Consider the following 26,471-nt stretch of genomic DNA (forward strand, 5'->3'; position numbering starts at 1 on the left):
CATACAGTCAATAATACAATAGAAAAAGTCTATATACAGTGTGTGCAAATTAGGTAAGATAAGGCCATGGTGGCGAAGTCATTACAATATACCAAATTAAACACTGGAGTGATTGATGTGCAGAGATACTGGGGTGCAAAGGAGCAAGATAAATAAATAAATACAGTATGGGGATGAGGTAGTTGGATGAGCTATTTACAGATGGGCTATGTACAGGTGCAGTGATCTGTGAGATGCTCTGACAGCTGGTGCTTGAAGCTAGTGAGGGAGATATGAGTCTCCAGCCTCAGTGATTTTTGCAGTTCGTTCCAGTCATTGGCAACAGAAAACTGGAAGGAAAGGCGGCCAAAGGAGGAATTGGCTTTGGGGGTGACTAGTGAGATTTACCTGCTGGAGCGCGTGCTGTGGGTGGGTGCTGCTATGGTGACCAGTGAGCAGAGATAAGGCGGGGCTTTACCTAGCAGAGACTTGTAGATGACCTGGAGCCAGTGGGTTTGGCGATGAGTATGAAGCGATGGCCAGCCAATGAGAGCGTACAGGTCGCAATGGTGGGTAGTATATGGGGCTTTGGTGACAAACGGATGGCACTGTGATAGACTGCATCCAATGTGTTGAGTAGAGTGTTGGAGGCTATTTTGTAAATGACATCGCCAAAGTCGAGGATCGGTAGGATGGTCAGTTTTACGAGGGTATGTTTGGCAGCATGAGTGAAGGATGCTTTGTTGCAAAATTGGAAGCCAATTCTAGATATATTTTTGGTTTGGAGATGCTTAATGTGAGTCTGGAAGGAGAGTTTACAGTCTAACCAGACACCTAGGTATTTGTAGTTGACCACATATTCTAAGTCAGAACCGTCCAGAGTAGTGATGCTGGACGGGCGGGCAGGCGTGGGCAGCGATCAGTTGAGGAGCATGCATTTTGTTTTACTTGCATTTAAGAGCAGTTGGAGGCAACGGAAGGAGAGTTGTATGGCATTGAAGCTCGTCTGGAGGTTAGTTAACACAGTGTCCAAGGAAGGGCCAGAGGTATACAGAATGGTGTTGTCTGCGTAGAGGTGGATCAGAGAATCACCAGCAGCAAGAGCGACATCATTGATGTATACAGAGAAGAGAGTCGGCCCGAGAATTGAACCCTGTGGCACCCCCATAGAGAATGCCAGAGGTCCAGACAACAGGCCCTCCGATTTGACACACTGAACACTATCAGAGAAGTAGTTGGTGAACCAGGCGAGGCAGTCATTTGAGAAACCAAGGCTGTTAATTCTGCCGATAAGAATGTGGTGATTGACAGAGTTGAAAGCCTTGGGCAGGTCGATGAATACGGCTGCACAGTTATGTCTCTTATCGTTGGCGGTTATGAAATCATTTAGGACCTTGAGCGTGGCTGCTTTCCAATCTTTGGGAATCTCAGACGATACGAAAGAGAGGTTGAACAGGCTAGTAAATAGGGGTTGCAACAATTTCGGCATATCATTTTAGAAAGAGAGGGTCCAGATTGTCTAGCCCGGCTGATTTGTAGGGGTCCAGATTTTGCAGCTCTTTCAGAACATCAGCGGTCTGCATTTGGGTGAAGGAGAAATGGGGGAGGCTTGGGCGAGTTGCTGTGGGGGGTGCCGGGTAGTTGACCGGGGTAGGGGTAGCCAGGTGGAAAGCCCGGCCAGCCGTAGAAAAATGCTTATTGAAATTCTCAATTATAGTGGATTTATCGGTGGTGACAGTGTTTCCTAGCCTCAGTGCAGTGGGCAGCTGGGAGGAGGTGCTCTTATTCTCTATGGACTTTAGTGTCCCACAACCTTTTTGAGTTTGTGCTACAGGATGCAAATTTCTGTTTGAAAAAGCTAGCCTTAGCTTTCCTAACTGGCTGTGTATATTGGTTCCTAACTTCCCTGAAAAGTTGCATATCACGGGGGCTATTCAATGCTAATTCAGTACGCCACAGGATATTTTTGTGCTGGTCAAAGGCAGTCCGGTCCGGAGTGAACCTAGGGCTATATCTGTTCCTGGTTCAATTTTTTTTGAATGGAGCATGTGTAACGGCAGCCTTCCTCCTCTTCATCTGAAGAGGAGGTGTAGCAGGGATCGGACCAAGACGCAGCGTAGCTCGTGTTCAACATGTTTAATTAAATGAAACTGTGAACACTTACACAATACAAAATAACAAATGTGGCAAACCGATACAGCCCTATCTGGTGCAGCGAAAACACAAAGACAGGAAACAACCACCCACAAAATCCCAACACAAAACAAGCCACCTAAATATGATTCCCAATCAGAGACAACACAAAACATCTGCCTCTGATTGAGAACCATATTAGGCCAAACATAGAAACGGACAAACAAGACACAACATAGAATGCCCACCCAGCTCACGTCCTGACCAACACTAAAACAAGCAAAACACATAAGAACTATGGTCAGAACGTGACAGCATGCTTATTTAAGATGGTGAGGAAGGCATTTTTTTTTTAAATAACCAGGCATCCTCTACTGACGGGATGAGGTCAATATCATTCCAGGATACCCCTGCCAGGTCGATTAGAAAGGCCTGCTCGCTGAAGTGTTTTAGGGAGCGTTTGACAGTGATGAGGGGTGGTCGTTTGACCGCAGACCCATTACGGATGCAGGCAATGATCGCTGAGATCTTGGTTGAAAACAGCAGAGGTGTATTTGGAGGGCAAGTTGGTTAGGATGATATCTATGAGGGTGCCTGTGTTTACGGATTTGGGGTTGTACCTGGTAGGTTCATTGATAATTAGTGTGAGATTGAGGGCATCAAGCTTAGATTGTAGGATGGCCGGGGTGTTAAGCATGTCCCAGTTTAGATCACCTAGCAGCACGAGCTCTGAAGATAGATGGGGGGCAATCAATTCACATATGGTGTCCAGGGCACAGCTGGGGTCAGAGGGTGGTCTATAGCAAGCAGCAACGGTGAGAGACTTGTTTCTGGAAAGGTGATTTTTAAAGGTAGAAGCTCGAATTGTTTGGGTACAGACCTGGATAGTAAAGACAGAACTCTGCAGGCTATATCTGCAGTAGATTGCAACTCCGCCCCCTTTGGCAGTTCTATCTTGGCGGAAAATGTTATAGTTAGGGATGGACATTTCTGGGGTTTTGGTGGTCTTCCTAAGCCAGGATTCAGACACGGCTAAGACATCCGGGTTGGCAGAGTGTGCTAAAGCAGTGAATAAAACAAACTTAGAGAGGAGGCTTCTAATGTTAACATGCATGAAACCAAGGCTTTTACGGTTACAGAAGTCAACAAAGGAGAGCACCTGGGAAATAGGAGTGGAGCTAGGCACTGCAGGTCCTGGATTAACCTCTACATCACCAGAGGAACAGAGGAGGAGTAGGATAATGGTATGCTAAAGGCTATAAGAACTGGTCGTCTAGTACGTTCGGAACAGAGTGTAAAAGGAGCAGGTTTCTGGGCGCGATAGAATAGTTTTAACCTCCATCAGATGGTATTATGGCAGCCATCTTGGATTTTGGACTTCATTTAAGATTTGAGGCTAAATCCAGGGTGCTCCACCCTAACCCAACCATAACCCTACCATTAACCATTTTACATTTCAACTTCAATGGGGTAGGGACCTCCCAAGGATGTTTTCGATTATAGCCGATTACTATAGCCACAACATCGAAAAAAATGTATAACTAAGTATTTTGTAAGGTAGGAACATACAGCAATGAATGAGTCGAACCCATGTTTGTATGCAGCTTTATTAACTCAATGATATATATATATATTTTTTTACATTGATTGCAAACTGATATGTGACATGTATTAATGTCAAAATACAATGCTAAACAGGCAAGCATAAAACTTTATTTTATTTTTTTGCTACAAATTTGGGACGCTTGGGGTCGCCACTGCTTGTTACCTTCAGACGAGTCCCGTAGAGCAATACAGAGAACACCATCGTGTTTGAGAGTCTCCCTCTTCCATAGTGGGCAAACCGTTCGGACGTTACAGACGTTTTCGTGAGACTGATTTTTGGGATGTCTCATGGTCTGATAAACACCGCTGCAGCTCTGCCATCTTTCACCGCAGACGCAGAAGGCCGCCATAGGCGGATGCGGTGGAATGAGATATCAGATATCTGTAGTTTAAATTGAAGGATGTTGATGGGGATTTTTTTATGTTACTTATTATGTCGACTCTAGAGGGTTTTAAGAGAGCCGCAACACAACAGGATGAGAAAGGAAGATATGGTCAATGGTCAATCATATGCATCAATAGGAATTTATATAGATCAATGTTACATTAACACTCACCTTCATCAATAAGATTGGACCATATCAATAACATCAGTCAGTATCGGTGATATTGTTGAAGAATGTGTCTGGCTGGTTCAAGGCTTTCTAGGGCAGCTAATAACTCAGGCCAGACAAAATATGAAGGGAAGTTTTAATACTTTTACAGTGTTCCTCATCAGGGGAAACTCTTGACCATCGTTTTTTTCTGTTGCTCCTCAGGCCTTATTTGCACTACACCTGCTAAAGTGACTCAGCAAGCTAACGTCCTATCAAAAATACGAACATCGATTCCATTTAAGTAACGGTTCCCAAAAAAATAGTACTTTACGCTTAAAAATGCTTGATATCATTTCTATAGATTTGGACGAGACAGTGAGGGTTGTCAGAGAATTCCCCACATATAACACACAACTGGAGAGACCACTGGTCTGCTAAACAAGACTCTGCACTCTGCCGATGAAGAGAGAGGAAGTTCAAAACGCCATTCTAGAATTTCCTCATTCTAAAATAGCGTTCACATCCTCAAATAACAATTTATCTAGAAACCTCTACAAAGCACATCAGTGTCTCATGTCATGCTGCTCTTCACAAGCTTGGCATACAGCTGTCAATCAAGTAACTTCAATATAATTCATCATTGTTTTACCATGTGGTCATTCTAAATATACAGTAAATACATTAAAAGAAGAGTAGAGAAAAGAAAGCAGTTTGTTGACAGTGTCGGTTGGAAACATTCATCAAGGTGTTCCTTGGCTGGCTGACAGACAGATGCCAACAAGAAGTCAAGGCAGAGCAGGAAGAGATGAGAAAAGTCAGTTTCAGGAGAGTTGATTCTTTTTGGGATTGTTGTTGTTATTTGTGCTAAGTGTTTGGCCGCGTGGGTTAAAGCAGCATTCATAATGTTTCTCAGACTTAAAGCTATGTCACTGTTCCAGTTTCTCCACTGTCCATCCTGGAACAAAGGCCTACATCTCTATTCTCTAAGGCCTTCAGAGAGAGACTCTGTGGGAATGTCCTGCCATTGGCGGCGTGTGTCTTTAGTTCAGTTATTAGCCAAGCCTGATTGGCTGTTTGTGTACTCAGGTTCAGTCAGTTTGTCCAAGGTCCTCTGAGCTCCAGCCTCTTACTCTGAGAAAAGACATTCAGACTGTGTGTGTGTGTGTGTGTGTGTGTGTGTGTGTGTGTGTGTGTGTGTGTGTGTGTGTGTGTGTGTGTGTGTGTGTGTGTGTGTGTGTGTGTGTGTGTGTGTAATGGCACGTACAGTGTTTAACAGTTTTTGTGTTTCCATGTGCGAGACTGTGTGTGTTAGACAGTGTGTGTGATGTAGAAGATAAACTCCATGTCCATGGCTGTCTGTGGTACTCTGGCTGAACCTCCGTGGATGACGGGGATCAGAGCGCTGTCTAGCTCGTTCATATAGCGCTGGGGTAGGAGCCTGCCTCCTGAACCGGCCTGGTACTCCACCTGACACACACACACACACACACACACACACACACACACACACACACACACACACACACACACACACACACACACACACACACACACACACACACACACACACACACACACACACTTCAGTTAAGATCCTTAATATCCTTACAGTTTTGTTTGGCTCCAGTGGGTCTCGTTTCTAGAATATTAAATCAACCAATCGATCAATCAAATGTTTTTATAGCTCTGTTCACAGATACATTTGTCACAAAGTGATACCCATTCATAGCATTACAGTGTGTTAGTACATTAGTTACCATGTCAGTGTGTGTGGAGACTCTGAGGGCGAGGGAGTTGATGCCGCTGGCTGAGAGGACAGAGAGGTGAGGGGTCAGAGCACTACAGCTGGCCACAGCCATCTCCCTGTGGAACACATTGCAGGACGACAGCACTGCAGACAGGGACATGTCTGGAGTCTTCAGCCAGTAGAACACCTGGAGGGAGAGACAGACAGAAGAATGGCGTTCGACAGGTACAGACAGACAGGTTTGAGTGACTGAATGTGTGTGTTTACAAGTGTGCGTTTCAGAGAGATGTGAATCAGAAGGTGAACAGAACTCCATGTCTGTATGTATGACCTGTGTGTTTGTGTCCTACCTCAGTACACCTGATGGTGCGTCCGTCCGACTCAAATTCTGTGTCCTGCTGCATCCTCACACTGTGGACCCCCTCCAGAGGTTTCCTGTCTACACCACTGGTCACACTACAGGTACATACACACATTAATTAATTAATTGACTAATCATGCACCAGGGAGAAGATCACCATTATGTGTATATGAGTCTGTATGTTTTAGTGTGTATCATATCCCTTACCCAGCGTTGACAGGGGAGCTCCAGTCAATCCAGCGGACGGTGACATTGTCCCGGAGCTCCCCTCCGTCAGCCTTGCCACAGGGGATGTGGAAGTCAGTCTGCCCCCTCAGGGCGGCACGCAGGGCCTCCATGGTCTCTGGGGGGATCTGAACCATCAGGCCGTCCTCCACGATGCTCGACTTGGCGATGAAGCCTGACGAGGCCTTCAGAGCCCCGTTGAACACCACGAAGCTGGCCCCCGTCACTATAGAATAACACAATAATACACTGGTTAGAATAACACAATATCATAGATAAAATTCCAGCAGATTTACCGATTTAGTTTGAATTCTGGTTTGGTACTGATAAAAGACAAGGACACAAATCAAGTATATTCTTTCATTTAATTACAAATAATATGTTTTAACAAACAGAAAGACAAGCAAGGACTACTTAATGTTTCAACTAGTCAAGACCACAACTCCAAAAGAAACACCTGCTTCATATCTGGGACGTATTCATTATCCACCAAATAGAAAAAAACACTGATTGAAACAGGGGTGGGCTACATATAGTTGTCCAATAAGAAACATTCTTTATCATTTTCTGTTGCAAAACAATTTAGATTTTGCCCTAATGAACACAACCCTGGTTTCTGAAGCAAAAAAAAAAAACAGTTTATTCTGACCTCTAGTGGGCAATCTGGGTTGTTACTGACCTGTGCGTGTCTTGCCAGGCTGGCTGTTGGCCTGGGTCTGATAGGTGCCCTCGTTGTTCTGGAAACAGACCAGGTGGGAGTCAGCCTCTGAGCTGAACCCGGCACCCACACTGATCACATGCTCGTTAGACGCATTCACAACCTTCAGCATCTAGAAAAAACGCACATATACACTACCGGTCAAAAGTTATAGAAACACTGTTATTCTACAATGTATAGGTGAAAACATTAAAGCTATGAAATAACAGACATGGAACCATGTAGTAAACAAAAAAGTGTTAAACAATTCAAAATATATTTTATATTTGAGATTCTTCAAATAGCCACCCTTTGCCTTGATATCAGCTTTGCAGTCTGGCATTCTCTCAACCAGCTTCACCTGGAATGCATTTCCACTAGTCTTGAAGAAGTTCCCACATATGCTGAGCACTTGTTGGCTGCTTTTCCTTAACTCTGCGGTCCCGACTCATCCCAAACCATCACAATTTGGTTGAGGTCGGGGGATTGTGGAGGCCAGGTCATCTATTGCAGCACTCCATTTACATTTTTTTATTTTTTTTATTTTATCTTTATTTAACTAGGCAAGTCAGTTAAGAACAAATTCTTATTTTCAATGATGGCCTAGGAACAGTGGGTTAACTGCCTTGTTCAGGGGAAGAACAACAGATTTTTACTTTGTCAGCTCTGGGATTCGATCTTGCAACCTTTCGGTTACTAGTCCAATGCTCTAACCACTAGGCTACCTGCCGCCATCGCTCTCCTTCTTGGTAAAATAGCCCTTACACAACCTGGGTCAGTGTTGGGTCATTGTCCTGTTGAAAAACAAATGATAGTGGGACCAAGCTCAAACCAGATGGGATGGCGTATCGCTGCAGAATTCTGTGGAAGCCATACTGGTTAAGTGTGCCTTGAATTATAAATAAATCACAGTGTCCCCAGCAAAGTACCCCCACACCATAACACCTCCTCCTCCATGCTTTACGGTGGGAAATACACATGTGGAAAACATCCGTCCACCCACACCTCGTCTCACAAAGACACGGCAGTTGGAACCAAAAAGAAAGGCACACCTGTTAATTGAAATGCATTCCAGGTGACTACCTCATGAAGCTGGTTGAGAGAATGCCAAGAGTGTGCAAAGCTGTCATCAAGGCAAAGGGTGGCTACTTGAAGAATCTAAAATATATTTATTTTGATTTGTTAAACACTTTTTTGGTTACTACATGATTCAATGTGTTATTCCATAGTTTTGATGTCTTCACTATTATTCTACAATGTAGAAAATAGTAAAAATAAGAAAAACTGTGTAGTTATACAGTAATGCACCAAAAAAAACACATGCACACCAGGGTTTCCGTTAAGAAAATTTGGCAGCGGACAAATGACAGGCAAGATTTAAAATCACCAGATGTATGAGAAAACTCCCAGAGCCATTTGCATTGGGTGCTTAACTGTGCTCAGAATGACAGACAGTACCAGCCCTCCTATTAGGCAGGAGGACCACTAGGGCGGCAGATTGACGAGGTTGGAATTTTCTGAGCTAAACTGAACAAGATGCACCTCCAACAACATATGTTGCCCCCTGATAAGCAGTACCCACTTTTCCAAAGATAGTCAGGTACGCAAAATATTTAGCTTGTCCAGGGTGCTGTTGGAGAGACGCAGTGCTGCAGAGCTACACGTACACTGTCAAAGTCATCAAATATAAATCAAGGCAAGGCCATTGGCCTTCAAGAGATGCCCAATCTGCCAGGGCACCAAGGCCATCTGCTAGGGCACCAAGGCCATCTGCTAGGGCACCAAGGCCATCTGCTAGGGCACCAAGGCCATCTGCTAGGGCACCAAGGCCATCTGCTAGGGCACCAAGGCCATCTGCTAGGGCACCAAGGCCATCTGCCAGGGCACCAAGGCCATCTGCTAGGGCACCAAGGCCATCTGCTAGGGCACCAAGGCCATCTGCTAGGGCACCAAGGCCATCTGCTAGGGCACCAAGGCCATCTGCCAGGGCACCAAGGCCATCTGCTAGGGCACCAAGGCCATCTGCTAGGGCACCAAGGCCATCTGCTAGGGCATCAAGGCCATCTGCCAGGGCACCAAGGCCATCTGCTAGGGCACCAAGGCCATCTGCTAGGGCATCAAGGCCATCTGCTAGGGCACCAAGGCCATCTGCTAGGGCATCAAGGCCATCTGCTAGGGCACCAAGGCCATCTGCTAGGGCATCAAGGCCATCTGCCAGGGCACCAAGGCCATCTGCTAGGGCACCAAGGCCATCTGCCAGGGCACCAAGGCCATCTGCTAGGGCACCAAGGCCATCTGCTAGGGCATCAAGGCCATCTGCCAGGGCACCAAGGCCATCTGCTAGGGCACCAAGGCCATCTGCTAGGGCACCAAGGCCATCTGCTAGGGCACCAAGGCCATTAACCAAAATAGCCAATTAAAATCGATTTGAAAACCAAAAAACATGAGCTTTTCTGTTAAGAAAAACTTAAGTGTATGTTTGTAAAATGTACAGAACTTTTTATCAGACTTTTGATTACATATAGGCTAAACGCCAGCCATGTTGCACAAATATAATGTAGGATAATTAATATTAACGTCTGAAGGCTTGAATCTGACATACTCGAAGCACTGTTCGTTTAGATCGGAGAGAAAGGCCAGTGCCTGTTGCGCACCGCAACATCACCCTTCTGGCAATCTGAGTGGAGGCAGTCAGCTTTTCTGAAACTATTTAAACATAATTGTTTAAAACAAGGGCTTTTTTTTGTTTCAAAGTAGCCTATCCAAATCCCGACCATAAGAATGATGAAATGACATTCAAAACAGTATTTATCATGTTCTATCGGTTTTCTAAAGGCACAATCCTTGTCATATTCACAACCCTTGTCATATTCACAATCCTTGTCATATTCACAACCCTTGTCATATTCACAACCCTTGTCATATTCACAATCCTTGTCATATTCACAACCCTTGTCATATTCACAACCCTTGTCATATTCACAACCCTTGTCATATTCACAACCCTTGTCATATTCACAACCCTTGTCATATTCACAACCCTTTTCATATTCACAACCCTTGTCATATTCACAACCCTTTTCATATTCACAACCCTTGTCATATTCACAACCCACAACCCTTGTCATATTCACAATCCTTGTCATATTCACAACCCTTGTCATATTCACAACCCTTGTCATATTCACAACCCTTGTCATATTCACAATCCTTGTCATATTCACAACCCTTGTCATATTCACAACCCTTGTCATATTCACAACCCTTGTCATATTCACAACCCTTGTCATATTCACAACCCCTGTCATATTCACAACCCATGCTAGTTGTTGCATCTTTAGATCTTCCCTCTCAACATTTCTAAAATAGATGTTCATCTCTGTCACATAGGCTATGGAACCGCTCGCATCATGTGCGCTGTTTAGAATGGTGTTTTCCTGGGAACCCTGAGACACACACACATTGGTCTTACCTCAGGGAAGCTGCTCTTGGGAATGTCGATGTAGCTGTGGCCCATCTCCATGTGGATCCTCAGACCCTCCACAGCAGGCAGACTGTACTGGTAGTTCCTCAGGTCCTGTTGATGATCACAACACACACGTCACCGGTTTATTTTGGGGACATTAATAGTATGTGGCCTACACATCTCTTTAAAGTCATTATTGGACAGAAATTACACACTGTGTGTGTGTGTGTGTGTGTGTGTGTGTGTGTGTGTGTGTGTGTGTGTGTCTGAGTGAGTGAGTGAGTGAGTGAGTGAGTGAGTGAGTGAGTGAGTGAGTGAGTGAGTGAGTGAGTGAGTGACTTAGTGAGAGACGTTCGTTCGTTCATGTGTTCTGAAGGCAGCAAACCTAACTGCTGTACCACCTGAGACCACTAAAGGCTCCCCTCTCCTCCCGCCAGACAACAGCTGTCAGGGAACCAAACTACTGCAGTATGTTCTCCCATCGGAGACCTGATCTAGCTCTGTGTGTCATTTCTGTCCTCCGTCTCTAATTTTATTTTATTTATTTATTTCACCTTTATTTAACCAGGTAGGCCAGTTGAGAACACGTTCTCATTTACAACTGTGACCTGGCCAAGATAAAGCAAAGCAGTGCGACACAAACAACAACACAGAGTTACACGTGGAATAAACAAACATACAGTCAATAATACAATAGAAAAAGTCTATATACAGTGTGTGCTAATGAGGTAGGATAAGGGAGGTAAGGCAATAAATAGGCCATAGTGGTGAAATAATTCCAATATAGCAATATTGTCTGGCCTCCTGCGGGAAAACACACTGCACAGCATACGGCTCAGTGATCATCACAGACGATCAGGGAGACGGGTCTTAACTCTGCTTTACATCAGGGCTAGAGACCTACATTTACTGCCTGGCTTCAGTGTGATGTGAATGGTTATTATCAATGTTTTAGAGTGATCAAATTGCTAAAAGAAAAGGAAATACTCTAAAATACATGAGATTTACAATACAAAACTCCAGCTACTGTATTCTTTATGTGTATGTGTGTGTGTGTGTGTTTTCAGTACTTACAGCCAACAGGTTCATGATGGTGTGTCCTGTCTCTCTGAACACAGTTTCTCTGAAGCGGACGCTGACCAGAGTGCTGGGGTACACTGCAAAAAAAAACCCAAAGGTAATTAGAATCAGGCTCCACATTCATCTAAACACTTGTTGTAACAATTTCATTATTATTTCACCATGTCATTACTGTAAGTTATGGGCGCGTGAGTAAAGTGAAAGCAGAGGTGATCGCAGTAGTCTACAGTCTACAGCAGATATCTAGGTTTGAAATAGCTATCAAAACAGATTTGACTTTGAAAAGCAGTCAAAGTGAATAGCCTTCTAAAGCGAATTACCATGAACACTACATGACCAAATGTGGACACCTGGTTGTCGAACATCTCATTCCAAAATCATGGGCATTAATATGGAGTTGGTCCCCCTTTGCTGCTGTTGGTCCCCCCAATAACAGCCTCCACTCTTCTGGGAAGGCTTTCCACTAGATGTTGGAACATTGCTGCGGGGACTTGCTTCCATTCAGCCACAAGAGCATTACTGAGGTCGGACACTGATGTTGGGTGATTAGGCCTGGCTCGCAGTCGGTGTTCCAATTCATCCCAAAGGTGTTTGATTGTGTTGAGGTCAGGGCTCTGTCAAGGCCAGTCAAGTTCTTCCACACAGATCTCGACAAACCATTTCTGTATGGACCTCGCTTTGTGCACGGGGGCATTGTCATGCTGAAATAGGAAAGGGCCTTCCCCAAACTGTTGCCACAAAGTTGAAATCACAGAATTGTCTAGAATGTTATTCTAAGCAGTAGCGTTAAGATTTCCCTTCACTGGAACTAAGGGGCCTAGCCCAAACCATGAAAAAGAGCCCCAGACCATTATTCCTCCTCCACCAAACTTTACAGTTGGCACTATGCGTTGGGGCAGGTAGCGTTCTCCTGGCATCCACCAAACACAGATTAGTCCGTCGGACTGCCAGATGGTGAAGCGTGATTCATCACTCCAGAGAACGCGTTTCCACTGCTCCAGAGTCCAATGGCGGCGAGCTTTACACCACTCCAGCCGATGCTTGGTGATCTTAGGCTTGTGTACGGCTGCTCGGCCACGGAAACCCATTTCATGAAGCTCCCGACGAACAGTTCTTCGGCTGACGTTGCTTCTTGTGGTGACGTTGCTTCCAGAGGCAGTTTGGAACTCGGTAGTGAGTGTTGCAACCGAGGACAGAGGATTTTTACACGCTACGTGCTTCAGGACTCGGCGGTCCCATTCTGTGAGCTTGTGTTGCCTACAACTTCGCGGCTGAGCCGCTGTTGCTCCTAGACGTTTCCACATCACCATAACAGCACTTACAGTTGACCGGGGAAGCTCGAGCAGGGTAGAAATTTGAACAACTGACTGGTTGGAAAGGTGGCATCCTATGACGGTGCCACGTTCAAATTCACTGAGCTCTTCGGTAAGGCCATTCTACTGCCAATGTTTGTCTATGGAGATTGCATGGCGGTGTGCTCGATTTTATACACCTGTCAGCAACGGGTGTGGCTGAAATAGCCAAATCCACGAATTTGAAGGGGCGTCTTTTGTATATATAGTGTATATACTTTTGTATATATAGTGTACACTGAGTGTACAAAACATTAAGGAGACCTTCCTAATATTTAATTGCACCCCCCTTTTGCATTCACGACAGATTCAATTTGTCTGGGCATGAACTCTACAAGGTGTTGAAAGCGTTCTACAGGGATGCTGGCCCATGTTGACTCCAACATTTCTGTCAAGTTGGCTGGATGTCCTTTGGGTGGTGGACCATTCTTGATACACACGGGAAACTGTTGAGCGTGAAAAACCCAGCAGCGCTGCAGTTCTTGACACAAACCAGTGCGCCTGGCACCTACTACCATACCCAGTTTAAAGACACAAATATTTTGTCTTATCCATTCACCCTCTGAATGGCACACATACACAATCCATGTCTCAGTTGTCTCAAGGCTTAAAAATCCTTCTTTCACCTGTGACATCAATAGCTTTCACCTGGATTCACCTGGATTCACCTGGTCAGTCTAAGTGTTGGAAAGAGCAGGTGTTCATAATGTTTTGTATACTCAAGTGTATTTATTCCCACTGAACTTAGACAGGCTAGTAACTGTTGGGGGCTCACCACTGTGTTCTGCTCCCAGCCGTAGCAGCAGTCTGAGGGGGAACACTTTGGCCCAGGGCACCTCCAGCCTCTGGATGAGCAGACCACAGAGGAAGGGCTGTGGGGGCAGACAGAGGCCCTCCAGGGGCTGGAAGGTAGGGGAGTAAAACAGCACGCCGCCGTGCTCCTTACTCCCCAGGAAACTACCTGTAAACGCCACGTTGCCCAGCTCCTCTACATACTTCCCTGGAGGAGAGGAGGGAGAGACACATAGTGGGCAGTGTGTGTGTGTGGCTTTCTAGGTGTCCTGGTAGATGGAGTGGCGTGGCAGAGTGTGTGTGTGTGGGTGTCCTGGTATGTGTGTTACCTCTCTGTGCGTCCTGGTAGATGGAGTGGCGTGGCAGAGTGTGTGTGTGTGGGTGTCCTGGTATGTGTGTTACCTCTCTGTGCGTCCTGGTAGATGGAGTGGCGTGGCAGAGTGTGTGTGTGTGGGTGTCCTGGTATGTGTGTTACCTCTCTGTGCGTCCTGATAGATGGAGTGGCGTGGCAGAGTGTGTGTGTGTGGGTGTCCTGGTATGTGTGTTACCTCTCTGTGCGTCCTGGTAGATGGAGTGGCGTGGCAGAGTGTGTGTGTGTGGGTGTCCTGGTATGTGTGTTACCTCTCTGTGCGTCCTGGTAGATGGAGTGGCGTGGCAGAGTGTGTGTGTGTGGGTGTCCTGGTATGTGTGTTACCTCTCTGTGCGTCCTGGTAGATGGAGTGGCGTGGCAGAGTGTGTGTGTGTGGGTGTCCTGGTATGTGTATTACCTCTCTGTGCGTCCTGATAGATGGAGTGGCGTGGCAGAGTGTGTGTGTGTGGGTGTCCTGGTATGTGTATTACCTCTCTGTGCGTCCTGATAGATGGAGTGGCGTGGCAGAGTGTGTGTGTGTGGGTGTCCTGGTATGTGTATTACCTCTCTGTGCGTCCTGGTAGATGGAGTGGCGTGGCAGAGTGTGTGTGTGTGGGTGTCCTGGTATGTGTGTTACCTCTCTGTGCGTCCTGATAGATGGAGTGGCGTGGCAGAGTGTGTGTGTGTGGGTGTCCTGGTATGTGTGTTACCTCTCTGTGCGTCCTGGTAGATGGAGTGGCGTGGCAGAGTGTGTGTGTGTGGGTGTCCTGGTATGTGTATTACCTCTCTGTGCGTCCTGATAGATGGAGTGGCGTGGCAGAGTGTGTGTGTGTGGGTGTCCTGGTATGTGTGTTACCTCTCTGTGCGTCCTGATAGATGGAGTGGCGTGGCAGAGTGTGTGTGTGTGGGTGTCCTGGTATGTGTGTTACCTCTCTGTGCGTCCTGGTAGATGGAGTGGCGTGGCAGAGTGTGTGTGTGTGGGTGTCCTGGTATGTGTATTACCTCTCTGTGCGTCCTGGTAGATGGAGTGGCGTGGCAGAGTGTGTGTGTGTGGGTGTCCTGGTATGTGTATTACCTCTCTGTGCGTCCTGGTAGATGGAGTGGCGTGGCAGAGTGTGTGTGTGTGGGTGTCCTGGTATGTGTATTACCTCTCTGTGCGTCCTGGTAGATGGAGTGGCGTGGCAGAGTGTGTGTGTGTGGGTGTCCTGGTATGTGTGTTACCTCTCTGTGCGTCCTGGTAGATGGAGTGGCGTGGCAGAGTGTGTGTGTGTGGGTGTCCTGGTATGTGTATTACCTCTCTGTGCGTCCTGGTAGATGGAGAGGTAGAGTGTGAACAGGTCTTTGGGCAGAGCCCTCTCCTCTGGCAGAACCTCCAGGATGAACACTATCTCCCTCTGTCCCACAGTCTGTAGACCACTGGAGCCCATACACCAGCATTTCCTACAGCAGTCTACAGCACAGTAGACATACACACAGTGAGGATACACAAATACAGACACACATTGCCTGCAAAACACCTACGACCACAATCTGATAAAAATAACAGAGATACATACACACAGGATACACATTCGTTTTTAGAATGGGCCTAGGGGTACATCTCAATACTCTCCTTGTCAACTTTGCTTTAATAAGAACTGATCTGAAAGAATTGGACAGGTGAAAGCTAGCCCCCAGTAGGCATCGGCTAGGCTACATTGCTTCACTTGTCCCGTCTTTACAGATCAGTGCAGATGAAGGAAAGGATACAAGAGGAAGACACTTCACATTATTGAGATGTACCCCAGGAAGAATAGGAGGGTAGAGATGGGTGTTCAACTCACAGGTGACCAGTTTGACGTTGACCAGCAGGTTTGCGTTGAGGACAAAGGTCAAAGGTCGCGGCCCTCCCTCCTCCAATAGGAGAAGGATCTGGCAGGGGGCGGGGCGCTCCTCCACCAATAGATCCCCCCCTCCTTCCTCCTCTCCGGTGGTGATGAGTAGAGGTGGCAAACCCTCCTCATCCTCTGGCAGCAGACTGGGGCTCCTCTCCACACAGCCCCCCATCCCACACAGCAGGCTGTAGTCCCAGGGTCCTGACACTGGGGGGCGCACCACCTCCACTGGGGTCGACACACCACCCTCTGATACCGCTGCAGAGCCAGGGGACACTCTGCTGCCAGCCTGGAGGACACAGACGGATAAGAGATGGATGAATAGACGTATTAACATACAGAAAGAGAGATAAATGTATGTATGTGTCAAGGTTACATGTGTATGTGCACTTTATGTGTGTTTCTGTGTGGGGTCTAGCCACATTCGTGTGTCTCAGTGATGCCTCTTACTGTAGGTGGGTCAGGTGTGACAGGGCTGGACTCCTGGGAGCCCCTCCTGCCGGTCACAGAGAGCCTGGTGGTGTTGGCCACCTCTCCATTGGGCAGGATGCCATCTGCAAACCACACACGCTTCTGCTCACGAGGACAACCTGACACATGCACCACACAGGGACAGGAACTTCTGTCACTTCCCCTTTCATTTCAACTGTTGTTTAGATTAGAGTGTCAAAATTAATATAAATGTGAAACAAACCGAAAATAAAACAAGAAATACAAAATCAGAAAAAAATACAAATAAAATGTAATCATAACCAAACTGTGGCTGAATAAGCTATTCTATGGGGAGTAACAGGATGTTTACCGCTTTTGGGACTACGGTTACACAACTAGCGACTACAACGGCCCATGTAGGGTTGCATACGTACCATCGCTGCCAGGGTTTTTGAGCACGGAGACAGGCACCATGACGGTGGGCGGGGGGGAGTTGAGGGTGCCTGCAGCCCGGGCCTGCTGCATGGGGGGGATGGTGCTGCAGTACTCTGACGGGACGTTGGGGTTGGGGCTCGGACCTGGCGGACTCCTCATACGCTCCAGCGCCTGGGCTAGAGGGGAGAGGGAGGGGAGAGACAGGTAGGTACAGTCGTGGCCATAAGTTTTGAGAATGACACAAATATTAATTTTCACAATGTCTGCTGCCTCAGTTTGTATGATGGCAATTTGCATATACTCCAGAATGTTATGAAGAGTGATCAGATGAATTGCAATTAATTGCAAAGTCCCTCTTCGCCATGAAAATGAACTGAATCCCCAAAAAACATTTCCACTGCATTTCAGCCCTGCCACAAAAGGGCCAGCTGACATCATGTCAGTGATTCTCTCATTAACACAGGTGTGAGTGTTGACGAGGACAAGGCTGGAGATCACTCTGTCATGTTGATTGAGTTCGAATAACAGACTGGAAGCTTCAAAAGGAGGGTGGTGCTTGGAATCATTTTCTTCCTCTGTCAACCATGGTTACCTGCAAGGAAACACGTGCCGTCATCATTGCTTTGCACAAAAAGGGCTTCACAGGCAAGGATATTGCTGCCAGTAAGATTGCACCTAAATCAACCATTTATTGGATCATCAAGAACTTCAAAGAGAGCGGTTCAATTGTTGTGAAGAAGGCTTCAGGCCACCCAAGAAAGTCCAGCAAGTGCCAGGACCCTCTCCTAAAGTTGATTCAGCTGCGGGATCGGGGCACCACCAGTACAGAGCTTGCTCAGGAATGGCAGCAGGCAGGTGTGAGTGTGTCTGCATGCACAGTGAAGCGAAGACTTTTGGAGGATGGCCTGGTGTCAAGAATGGCAGCAAAGAAGCCACTTCTCTCCAGGAAAAACATCAGGGACAGACTGATATTCTGCAAAAGGTACAGGGACTGCTGAGGACTGGGGTAAAGTCATTTTCTCTGATGTTTGGGGCATCCGGAATAAAGCTTGTTCTAGAGAAGACAAGGTGAGCGCTACCATCAGTCCTGTGTCATGCCAACAGTAAAGCATCCTGAGACCAGTCATGTGTGGGGTTGCTTCTCAGCCAAGGGAGTGGGTTCACTGACAATTTTGCCTAAGAACACAGCCATGAATAAAGAATGGTACCAACACATCCTCCGAGAGCAACTTCTCCCAACCATCCAGGAACAGTTTGGTGACAAACAATACCTTTTCCAGCCTTATGGAGCACCTTGCCATAAGGCAAAAGTGATAACTAAGTGGCTTGGGGAACAAAACATTGATATTTTGGGTCCATGGCCAGGAAACTCCCCAGACCTTAATCCCATTGAGAACTTGTGGTCAATCCTCAAGAGGCGGGTGGACAAACAAAAACCCACAAATTCTGACAAACTCCAAGCATTGATTTTGCAAGAATGGGCTGCCATCAGTCAGGATGTGGCCCAGAAGTTAATTGACAGCATGCCAGGGCGGATTGAGGAGATCTTGAAAAAGAAGGCTCAACACTGCAAATATTAACTCTTTGCATCAACTTCATGTAATTGTCAATAAAAGCCTTTGACACTTATGAAATGCTTGTAATTATACTTCAGTATTCCATAGTAACATCTGACAAAAATATCTAAAGACACTGAAGCAGCAAACTTTGTGGAAATTAATATTTGTGTCATTCTCAAAACTTTTGGCCACGACTGTAGAGGTAGGCAGAGAGGAAAAAGCATTAGCATACAAACATGGGACATGAACACAGACAGAGGTCAGGGGGCAAGACCGAGTACACAATTTGTATACAGTATGTACATAGATCTGGACATGATTTTCAATACACAGAGATGCATACACGGATGTACAAACTGATCTAGACATATTATGTTCTGTGCTATAGCTAATTAACATTGTTGTATGGAATGTTTGGCATGAAGTAGAAGCATTTCTTGTATATAGCCTCTGTAAACGTAAATGGTGAACTGTAATCAAAACAACCGTTCCACCACCTCTCCTGGCCAGACACTCCAATATGCATACAGCAATCTACTGTAGACAGATGGAGGCCCAGCATCACATGGAGACAGCTCTCCCTTTTACACTACTGAGCCCTACAGAGCTGAACCAAGCCAAGCTGTACTGGGCTGGCCTGGTTACGCATCCAGTTGCTGGCCCCGTGCTGGAAAAGACAATGTCAGAGCCAGCAAAGCGAAGTTTAGGTCGGCCCTATTGTGTGAATCAGGCAAGAGTGAGCGCGCAATGATGGGGAAAACAAGAGAATGGAGAGAGACAGAGAGCGAGAGGGCGAGATGGGGAGAGCGAGAGATGGGAAGAATGAGGGCGAGAAAGGGAGAGAGAGAGAGGGCGAGAAAGGGAGAGAGAGAGGGAGAGAGAGAGAGAGCGGGCGAGAGAGGGCGAGAGAGAGGGCGGACGAGAGAGAGAGGGCAAGAGAGAGAGGGTGAGAGAGAGGTAGGGCGAGAGAGAGAGTGAGAGAAAGGTAGGGCGAGAGAGAGAGTGAGAGAAAGGTAGGGCGAGAGAGAGAGAGGTAGGGCGAGAAAGAGGGCGAGAGAGAGAGAGGGCGAGAGAGGGAGAGAGAGAGAGAGAGAAAGAGAGGGGGCAAGAAAGGGAGAGAGAGAGAGGGCGAGAAAGGGAGAGAGAGAGGGCGAGAGAGAGAGAGAGAGAGAGAGAGAGGGCAGGCTAGAGAGGGAGGGCGGGCGAGAGAGAGAGAGTTAGGGCGTGCGAGAGAGAGAGAGGTAGGGCGAGAGAGAGAGAGGTTAGGCGAGAGAGAGAGAGAGAGAGGGCGAGAGAGAGAGAGGTAGGGCGAGAGAGAGAGGGCGAGAGAGAGAGAGATAGGGCGCGAGAGAGAGAGGGCGAGAGAGAGAGAGGGCGAGAGAGAGAGAGCAAGAGAGAGAGAGGGCGAGAGTGAGAAAGAGAGAGAGAAAGAGAGAGAGGGCGAGATAGAGGGAGAGAGTGAGAGGGCGAGATATAGGGAGAGAGAGAGAGGGCGAGATATAGGGAGAGGGAGGGAGAGAGGGCGAGAGAGAGAGGGCGAGATATATAAAGAGAGAGGGGGAGATATATATAGAGAGATATATACAGTTCAAGCTAGAAGTTTACATACACCTTAGCCAAATACATTTAAACTCAGTTTTTCACAATTCCTGACATTTAATCCTAGTATAAAGTCCCTGTCTTAGGTCAGTTAGGATCACCACTTTATTTTAAGAATGTGAAATGTCAGAATAATAGTAGCGAGAATGATTTATTTCAGCTTCTATTTCTTTCATCACATTACCAGTGGGTCAGAAGTTCACATACACTCAATTACTATTTGGTAGCATTGCCTTTAAATTGTTTAACTTGGGTCAAATGTTTCAGGTAGCCTTCCACAAGCTTCCCACAATAAGTTGGGTGAATTTTGGCCCATTCCTCCTGACAGAGCTGGTGTAACTGAGTCAGGTTTGTAGGCCTTGCACGCACACGCTTTTTCAGTTCTGCCCACAATTTTTCTGTAGGATTGAGGTCAGGGCTTTGTGATGGCCACTCCAATACATTGACTAGTGTACTTAAGCCATTTTTCCACAACTTTGGAAGTATGCTTGGGCTCATTGTCCATTTGGAAGACCCATTTGCAACCAAGCTTTAACATCCTGACTGATGTCTTGAGATGTTGCTTCAATATATCCACATAATTTTCCTTCCTCATGATGCCATCTATTTTGTGAAGTGCACCAGTCCCTCCTGCAGCAAAGCACCCGCACAACATGATGCTGTCACCCCCGTGCTTCACGGTTGGGATGGTGTTCTTCGGCTTGCAAGCCTCCCCCTTTTTCCTCCAAACATAACGATGGTCATTATGGCCAAACAGTTCTATTTTTGTTTCATCAGACCAGAGGACATTATCCCCATGTGCAGTTGCAAACCATAGTCTGGCTTTTTTATGGCGGTTTTGGAGCAGGGGCTTCTTCCTTGTTGAGCGGCCTTTCAGGTTATGTTGATATAGGACTCGTTTTGCCGTGGATATAGATACTTTTGTACCGGTTTCCTCCAGCATCTTCACAAGGTCCTTTGCTGTTGTTCTGGGATTGATTTGCACTTTTCGCACCAAAGTACGTTCATCTCTAGGAGACAGAACGTGTCTCCTTCCGGAGCGGTATGACGGCTGCGTGGTCCCATGGTGTTAATACTTGCGTACTATTGTTTGTACAGATGAACGTGCTACCATCTGTCACGCCCTGGCCTTAGTATTCTTTGTTTTCTTTATTATTTTAGTTAGGTCAGGGTGTGACATGGGGAATGTTTGTGTTTTGTCGTTTTGGGTGGTTATATGGTAAAGGGGGTGTTGGGTGTAGTGTATGAGTTTGTGTTGAGTGAATGTTTCTAGGTATGTCTATGGTTGAGTGAATGTTTCTAGGTATGTCTATGGTTGCCTGAGTGGTTCTCAATCAGAGACAGATGTCTTTCATTTGTCTCTGATTGGGAGCCATATTTAAGGCAGCCATGGGCATCATGCATTTGTGGGTAATTGTCTATGTCTAAGTGTTTAGTGTCAGCACTTATGTTTGAATAGCTTCACGGTCGTCTGTTTTGTTGTTTTGTTTAGTTTGTATAGTGTTCGTTTCGTTTTCGTCTTCTTTCTTAAATAAAGAAGATGTACTTTCCACACGCTGCATTTTGGTCCTCACTCTCTCCCATTGACGATCGTGACAGAATTACCCACCAATGCGGGATCAAGCAGCGTGATAAGCGGCAACAGGAGCAGCGCAAGGAGGAATGGCAATGGGAGCGTAATCTGGACTACACTACGTGGGAGGAGATCGACAGGTGGGCGATCGACCCAGGGCGAGTGCCGGAGCCCGCCTGGGATTCTCTGGCGCAGTGCGAGGAGGGATACCGGCGAATGGAGGCAGCACGACGACGCGGTGTTTAGTGTCAGCACTTATGTTTGAATAGCTTCACGGTCGTCTGTTTTGTTGTTTTGTTTAGTTTGTATAGTGTTCGTTTCGTTTTCGTCTTCTTTCTTAAATAAAGAAGATGTACTTTCCACACGCTGCATTTTGGTCCTCACTCTCTCCCATTGACGATCGTGACACCATCAGGCATTTGCAAATTGCTCCCAAGGATGAACCAGACTTGTGGAGGTATACAATTTTTTTCTGAGGTCTTGGCTGATTTCTTTGGATTTTCCCATGATGTCAAGCAAAGAGGCACTGAAAAAAAAATTACTTGTGTCAAACATAAAGTAGATGTCCTAACCGACTTGCAAAAACGATAGTTTGTTAACAAGAAATTTGTGGAGTGGTTGAAAAATAAGTTTTAATGACTTCAATCTAAGTGTATGTAAACTTCAGACTTCAACTGTATATATATATATACATTGGGGAGAACAAGTATTTGATACACTGCCGATTTTGCAGGTTTTCCTACTTACAAAGCATGTAGAGGTCTGTAATTTTTATCATAGGTACACTTCAACTGTGAGAGACGGAATCTAAAACAAAAATCCAGAAAATCACATTGTATGATTTTTAAGTAATTAATTTGCATTTTATTGCATGACATAAGTATTTGATACATCAGAAAAGCAGAACTTAATATTTGGTACAGAAACCTTTGTTTGCAATTACAGAGATCATACGTTTCCTGTAGTTCTTGACCAGGTTTGCACACACTGCAGCAGGGATTTTGGCCCACTCCTCCATACAGACCTTCTCCAGATCCTTCAGGTTTTGGGGCTGTCGCTGGGCAATACGGACTTTCAGCTCCCTCCAAAGATTTTCTATTGGGTTCAGGTCTGGAGACTGTCTAGGCCACTCCAGGACCTTGAGATGCTTCTTACTCCTTAGTTGCCCTGGCTGTGTGTTTCGGGTCGTTGTCATGCTGGAAGACCCAGCCACGACCCATCTTCAATGCTCTTACTGAGGGAAGGAGGTTGTTGGCCAAGATCTCGCGATACATGGCCCCATCCATCCTCCCTTCAATACGGTGCAGTCGTCCTGTCCCCTTTGCAGAAAAGCATCCCCAAAGAATGATGTTTCCACCTCCATGCTTCACGGTTGGGATGGTGTTCTTGGGGTTGTACTCATCCTTCTTCTTCCTCCAAACACGGCGAGTGGAGTTTAGACCAAAAAGCTCTATTTTTGTCTCATCAGACCACATGACCTTCTCCCATTCCTCCTCTGGATCATCCAGATGGTCATTGGCAAACTTCAGACAGGCCTGGACATGCGCTGGCTTGAGCAGGGGGACCTTGCGTGCGCTGCAGGATTTTAATCCATGACGGCGTAGTATGTTACTAATGGTTTTCTTTGAGACTGTGTTCCCAGCTCTCTTCAGGTCATTGACCAAATCAAATCAAATCAAATTTTATTTGTCACATTGTCACGTTCCTGACCTGTTTTCTTTTGTCTTGTATTTATTTAGTTGGTCAGGGCGTGAGTTGGGTGGGTTTGTCTATGTGTGATTTTCTATGTTGGGATTTTGTGTTCGGCCTGGTATGATTCTCAATCAGAGGCAGCTGTCAATCGTTGTCCCTGATTGAGAATCATACTAAGGCAGCCGGGGTTTCACGTGTGTTTTGTGGGTGTTTGTTTCCGTGTTTGTATTCGTGCCACACGGGACTGTTGTCGGTTGTACTCATTTTTGTTATTTTGTTTCGTGTTAGTGTTCAGTTTCGTTTTAATAAATGATCATGAGCACTACCCACTCTGCGTGTTGGTCCGATCCATGCTCCTCCTCGTCTGAGGAGGAGAACGACTATGACGACCATTACACACATACACATGGTTAGCAGATGTTAATGCGAGTGTAGCGAAATGCTTGTGCTTCTAGTTCCGACAATGCAGTAATAACCAACGAGTAATCTAACCTAACAATTCCACAACTACTACCTTATACACACAAGTGTAAAGGGATAAAGAATATGTACATAAAGATATATGAATGAGTGATGGTACAGAACGGCATAGGCAAGATGCAGAAGATGGTATAGAGTACAGTATATACATATGAGATGAGTAATGTAGGGTATATAAACATAAAGTGGCATAGTTTAAAGTGGCTAGTGATACATGTATTACATAAAAATGGCAAGATGCAGTAGATGATATAGAGTACAGTATATACATATACATATGAGATGAGTAATGTAGGGTATGTAAACATTATATTAAGTGGCATTGTTTAAAGTGGCTAGTGATACATTTTTACATACATTTCCATCAATTCCCATTATTAAAGTGGCTGGAGTTGAGTCAGTATGTTGGCAGCGGCCACTAAATGTTAGTGGTGGCTGTTTAACAGTCTGATGGCCTTGAGATAGAAGCTGTTTTTCAGTCTCTCGGTCCCTGCTTTGATGCACCTGTACTGACCTCGCCTTCGGGATGATAGCGGGGTGAACAGGCAGTGGCTCGGTTGGTTGTTGTCCTTGATGATCTTTATGGCCTTCCTGTGACATCGGGTGGTGTAGGTGTCCTGGAGGGCAGGTAGTTTGCCCCCGGTGATGCGTTGTGCAGACCTCACTACCCTCTGGAGAGCCTTACGGTTGTGGGCGGAGCAGTTGCCGTACCAGGCGGTGATACAGCCCGACAGGATGCTCTTGATTGTGCATCTGTAGAAGTTTGTGAGTGCTTTTGGTGACAAGCCAAATTTCTTCAGCCTCCTGAGGTTGAAGAGGCGCTGCTGCGCCTTCTTCACAACGCTGTCTGTATGGGTGGACCAATTCAGTTTGTCCGTGATGTGTACACCGAGGAACTTAAAACTTACTACCCTCTCCACTACTGTCCCGTCGATGTGGATAGGGGGGTGCTCCCTCTGCTGTTTCCTGAAGTCCACAATCATCTCCTTTGTTTTGTTGACGTTGAGTGTGAGGTTATTTTCCTGACGCCACACAACGAGGGCCCTCACCTCCTCCCTGTAGGCCGTCTCGTCGTTGTTGGTAATCAAGCCTACCACTGTAGTGTCGTCCGCAAACTTGATGATTGAGTTGGAGGCGTGCATGGCCACGCAGTCGTGGGTGAACAGGGAGTACAGGAGAGGGCTCAGAACGCACCCTTGTGAGGCCCCAGTGTTGAGGATCAGCGGGGTGGAGATGTTGTTACCTACCCTCACCACCTGGGGGCGGCCCGTCAGGAAGTCCAGTACCCAGTTGCACAGGGCGGGGTCGAGACCCAGGGTCTCGAGCTTGATGACGAGTTTGGAGGGTACTATGGTGTTAAATGCTGAGCTGTAGTCGATGAACAGCATTCTCACATAGGTATTCCTCTTGTCCAGATGGGTTAGGGCAGTGTGCAGTGTGGTTGCGATTGCGTCGTCTGTGGACCTATTGGGTCGGTAAGCAAATTGGAGTGGGTCTAGGGTGTCAGGTAGGGTGGAGGTGATATGGTCCTTGACTAGTCTCTCAAAGCACTTCATGATGACCGAAGTGAGTGCTACGGGGCGGTAGTCGTTTAGCTCAGTTACCTTAGCTTTCTTGGGAACAGGAACAATGGTGGCCCTCTTGAAGTATGTGGGAACAGCAGACTGGGATAAGGATTGATTGAATATGTCCGTAAACACACCAGCCAGCTGGTCTGCGCATGCTCTGAGGACCAGGCTGGGAATGACGTCTGGGCCGGCGGCCTTGCGAGTGTTAACACGTTCAAATGTTTTACTCACCTCAGCTGCAGTGAAGGAGAGCCCGCAGGTTTTGGTAGCGGGCCGTGTCAGTGGCACTGTATTGTCCTCAAAGCGAGCAAAAAAGTTATTTAGTCTGTCTGGGAGCAAGACATCCTGGTCCGCGACGGGGCTGGTTTTCTTTTTGTAATCCGTGATTGACTGTAGACCCTGCCATATACCTCTTGTGTCTGAGCTGTTGAATTGCGACTCTACTTTGTCTCTATACTGGCACTTAGCTTGTTTGATTGCCTTGCGGAGGGAATAGCTACACTGTTTGTATTCGGTCATGTTTCCGGTCACCTTGCCCTGGTTAAAAGCAGTGGTTCGCGCTTTCAGTTTCACGCGAATGCTGCCATCAATCCACGGTTTCTGGTTTTGGAATGTTTTAATCGTTGCTGTGGGTATTACGTCGCCAATGCACTTTCTAATGAACTCACTCACCGAATCAGCGTATTCGTCAATGTTGTTGTTGGACGCAATGCGGAACATATCCCAATCCCCTGATCGAAGCAGTCTTGAAGCGTGGAATCAGATTGGTCGGACCAGCGTTGAACAGACCTGAGCGCTGGAGCTTCTTGTTTTAGTTTCTGTTTGTAGGCTGGAAGCAACAAACTGGAGTCGTGGTCAGCTTTTCCGAAAGGAGGGCGGGGGAGGGCCTTATATGCGTCGCGGAAGTTAGAATAACAATGATCCAGGGTTTTACCAG

At 46.5% G+C, this 26,471-nt stretch overlaps 1 protein-coding gene across 1 annotated transcript in view; it reads right to left on the reverse strand.

The window, feature by feature from the left end:
- Positions 1–3,710: 3,710 nt before the first annotated feature.
- LOC120026189 (zinc finger FYVE domain-containing protein 16-like) overlaps positions 3,711–26,471 on the reverse strand; it is a 49,031-nt gene continuing 26,270 nt past the window's right edge. Inside the window, exons 5-16 of the mRNA XM_038971013.1 lie at positions 17,063–17,239; positions 16,647–16,786; positions 16,146–16,485; positions 15,617–15,772; positions 13,957–14,181; positions 11,824–11,906; positions 10,756–10,860; positions 7,266–7,416; positions 6,569–6,812; positions 6,351–6,456; positions 6,011–6,187; positions 3,711–5,720 (exon numbers count right to left, since the gene is read on the reverse strand). Of these exons, the coding sequence (XP_038826941.1) occupies positions 5,562–5,720; positions 6,011–6,187; positions 6,351–6,456; positions 6,569–6,812; positions 7,266–7,416; positions 10,756–10,860; positions 11,824–11,906; positions 13,957–14,181; positions 15,617–15,772; positions 16,146–16,485; positions 16,647–16,786; positions 17,063–17,239 (2,063 nt within the window). The 3' untranslated portion in view covers positions 3,711–5,561. The remainder of the gene's footprint in view (positions 5,721–6,010; positions 6,188–6,350; positions 6,457–6,568; positions 6,813–7,265; positions 7,417–10,755; positions 10,861–11,823; positions 11,907–13,956; positions 14,182–15,616; positions 15,773–16,145; positions 16,486–16,646; positions 16,787–17,062; positions 17,240–26,471) is intronic.

This window comes from Salvelinus namaycush, chromosome 31 (genome assembly GCF_016432855.1).
Source record: "Salvelinus namaycush isolate Seneca chromosome 31, SaNama_1.0, whole genome shotgun sequence".
NCBI classification, from domain to species: Eukaryota; Metazoa; Chordata; class Actinopteri; order Salmoniformes; family Salmonidae; genus Salvelinus; species Salvelinus namaycush.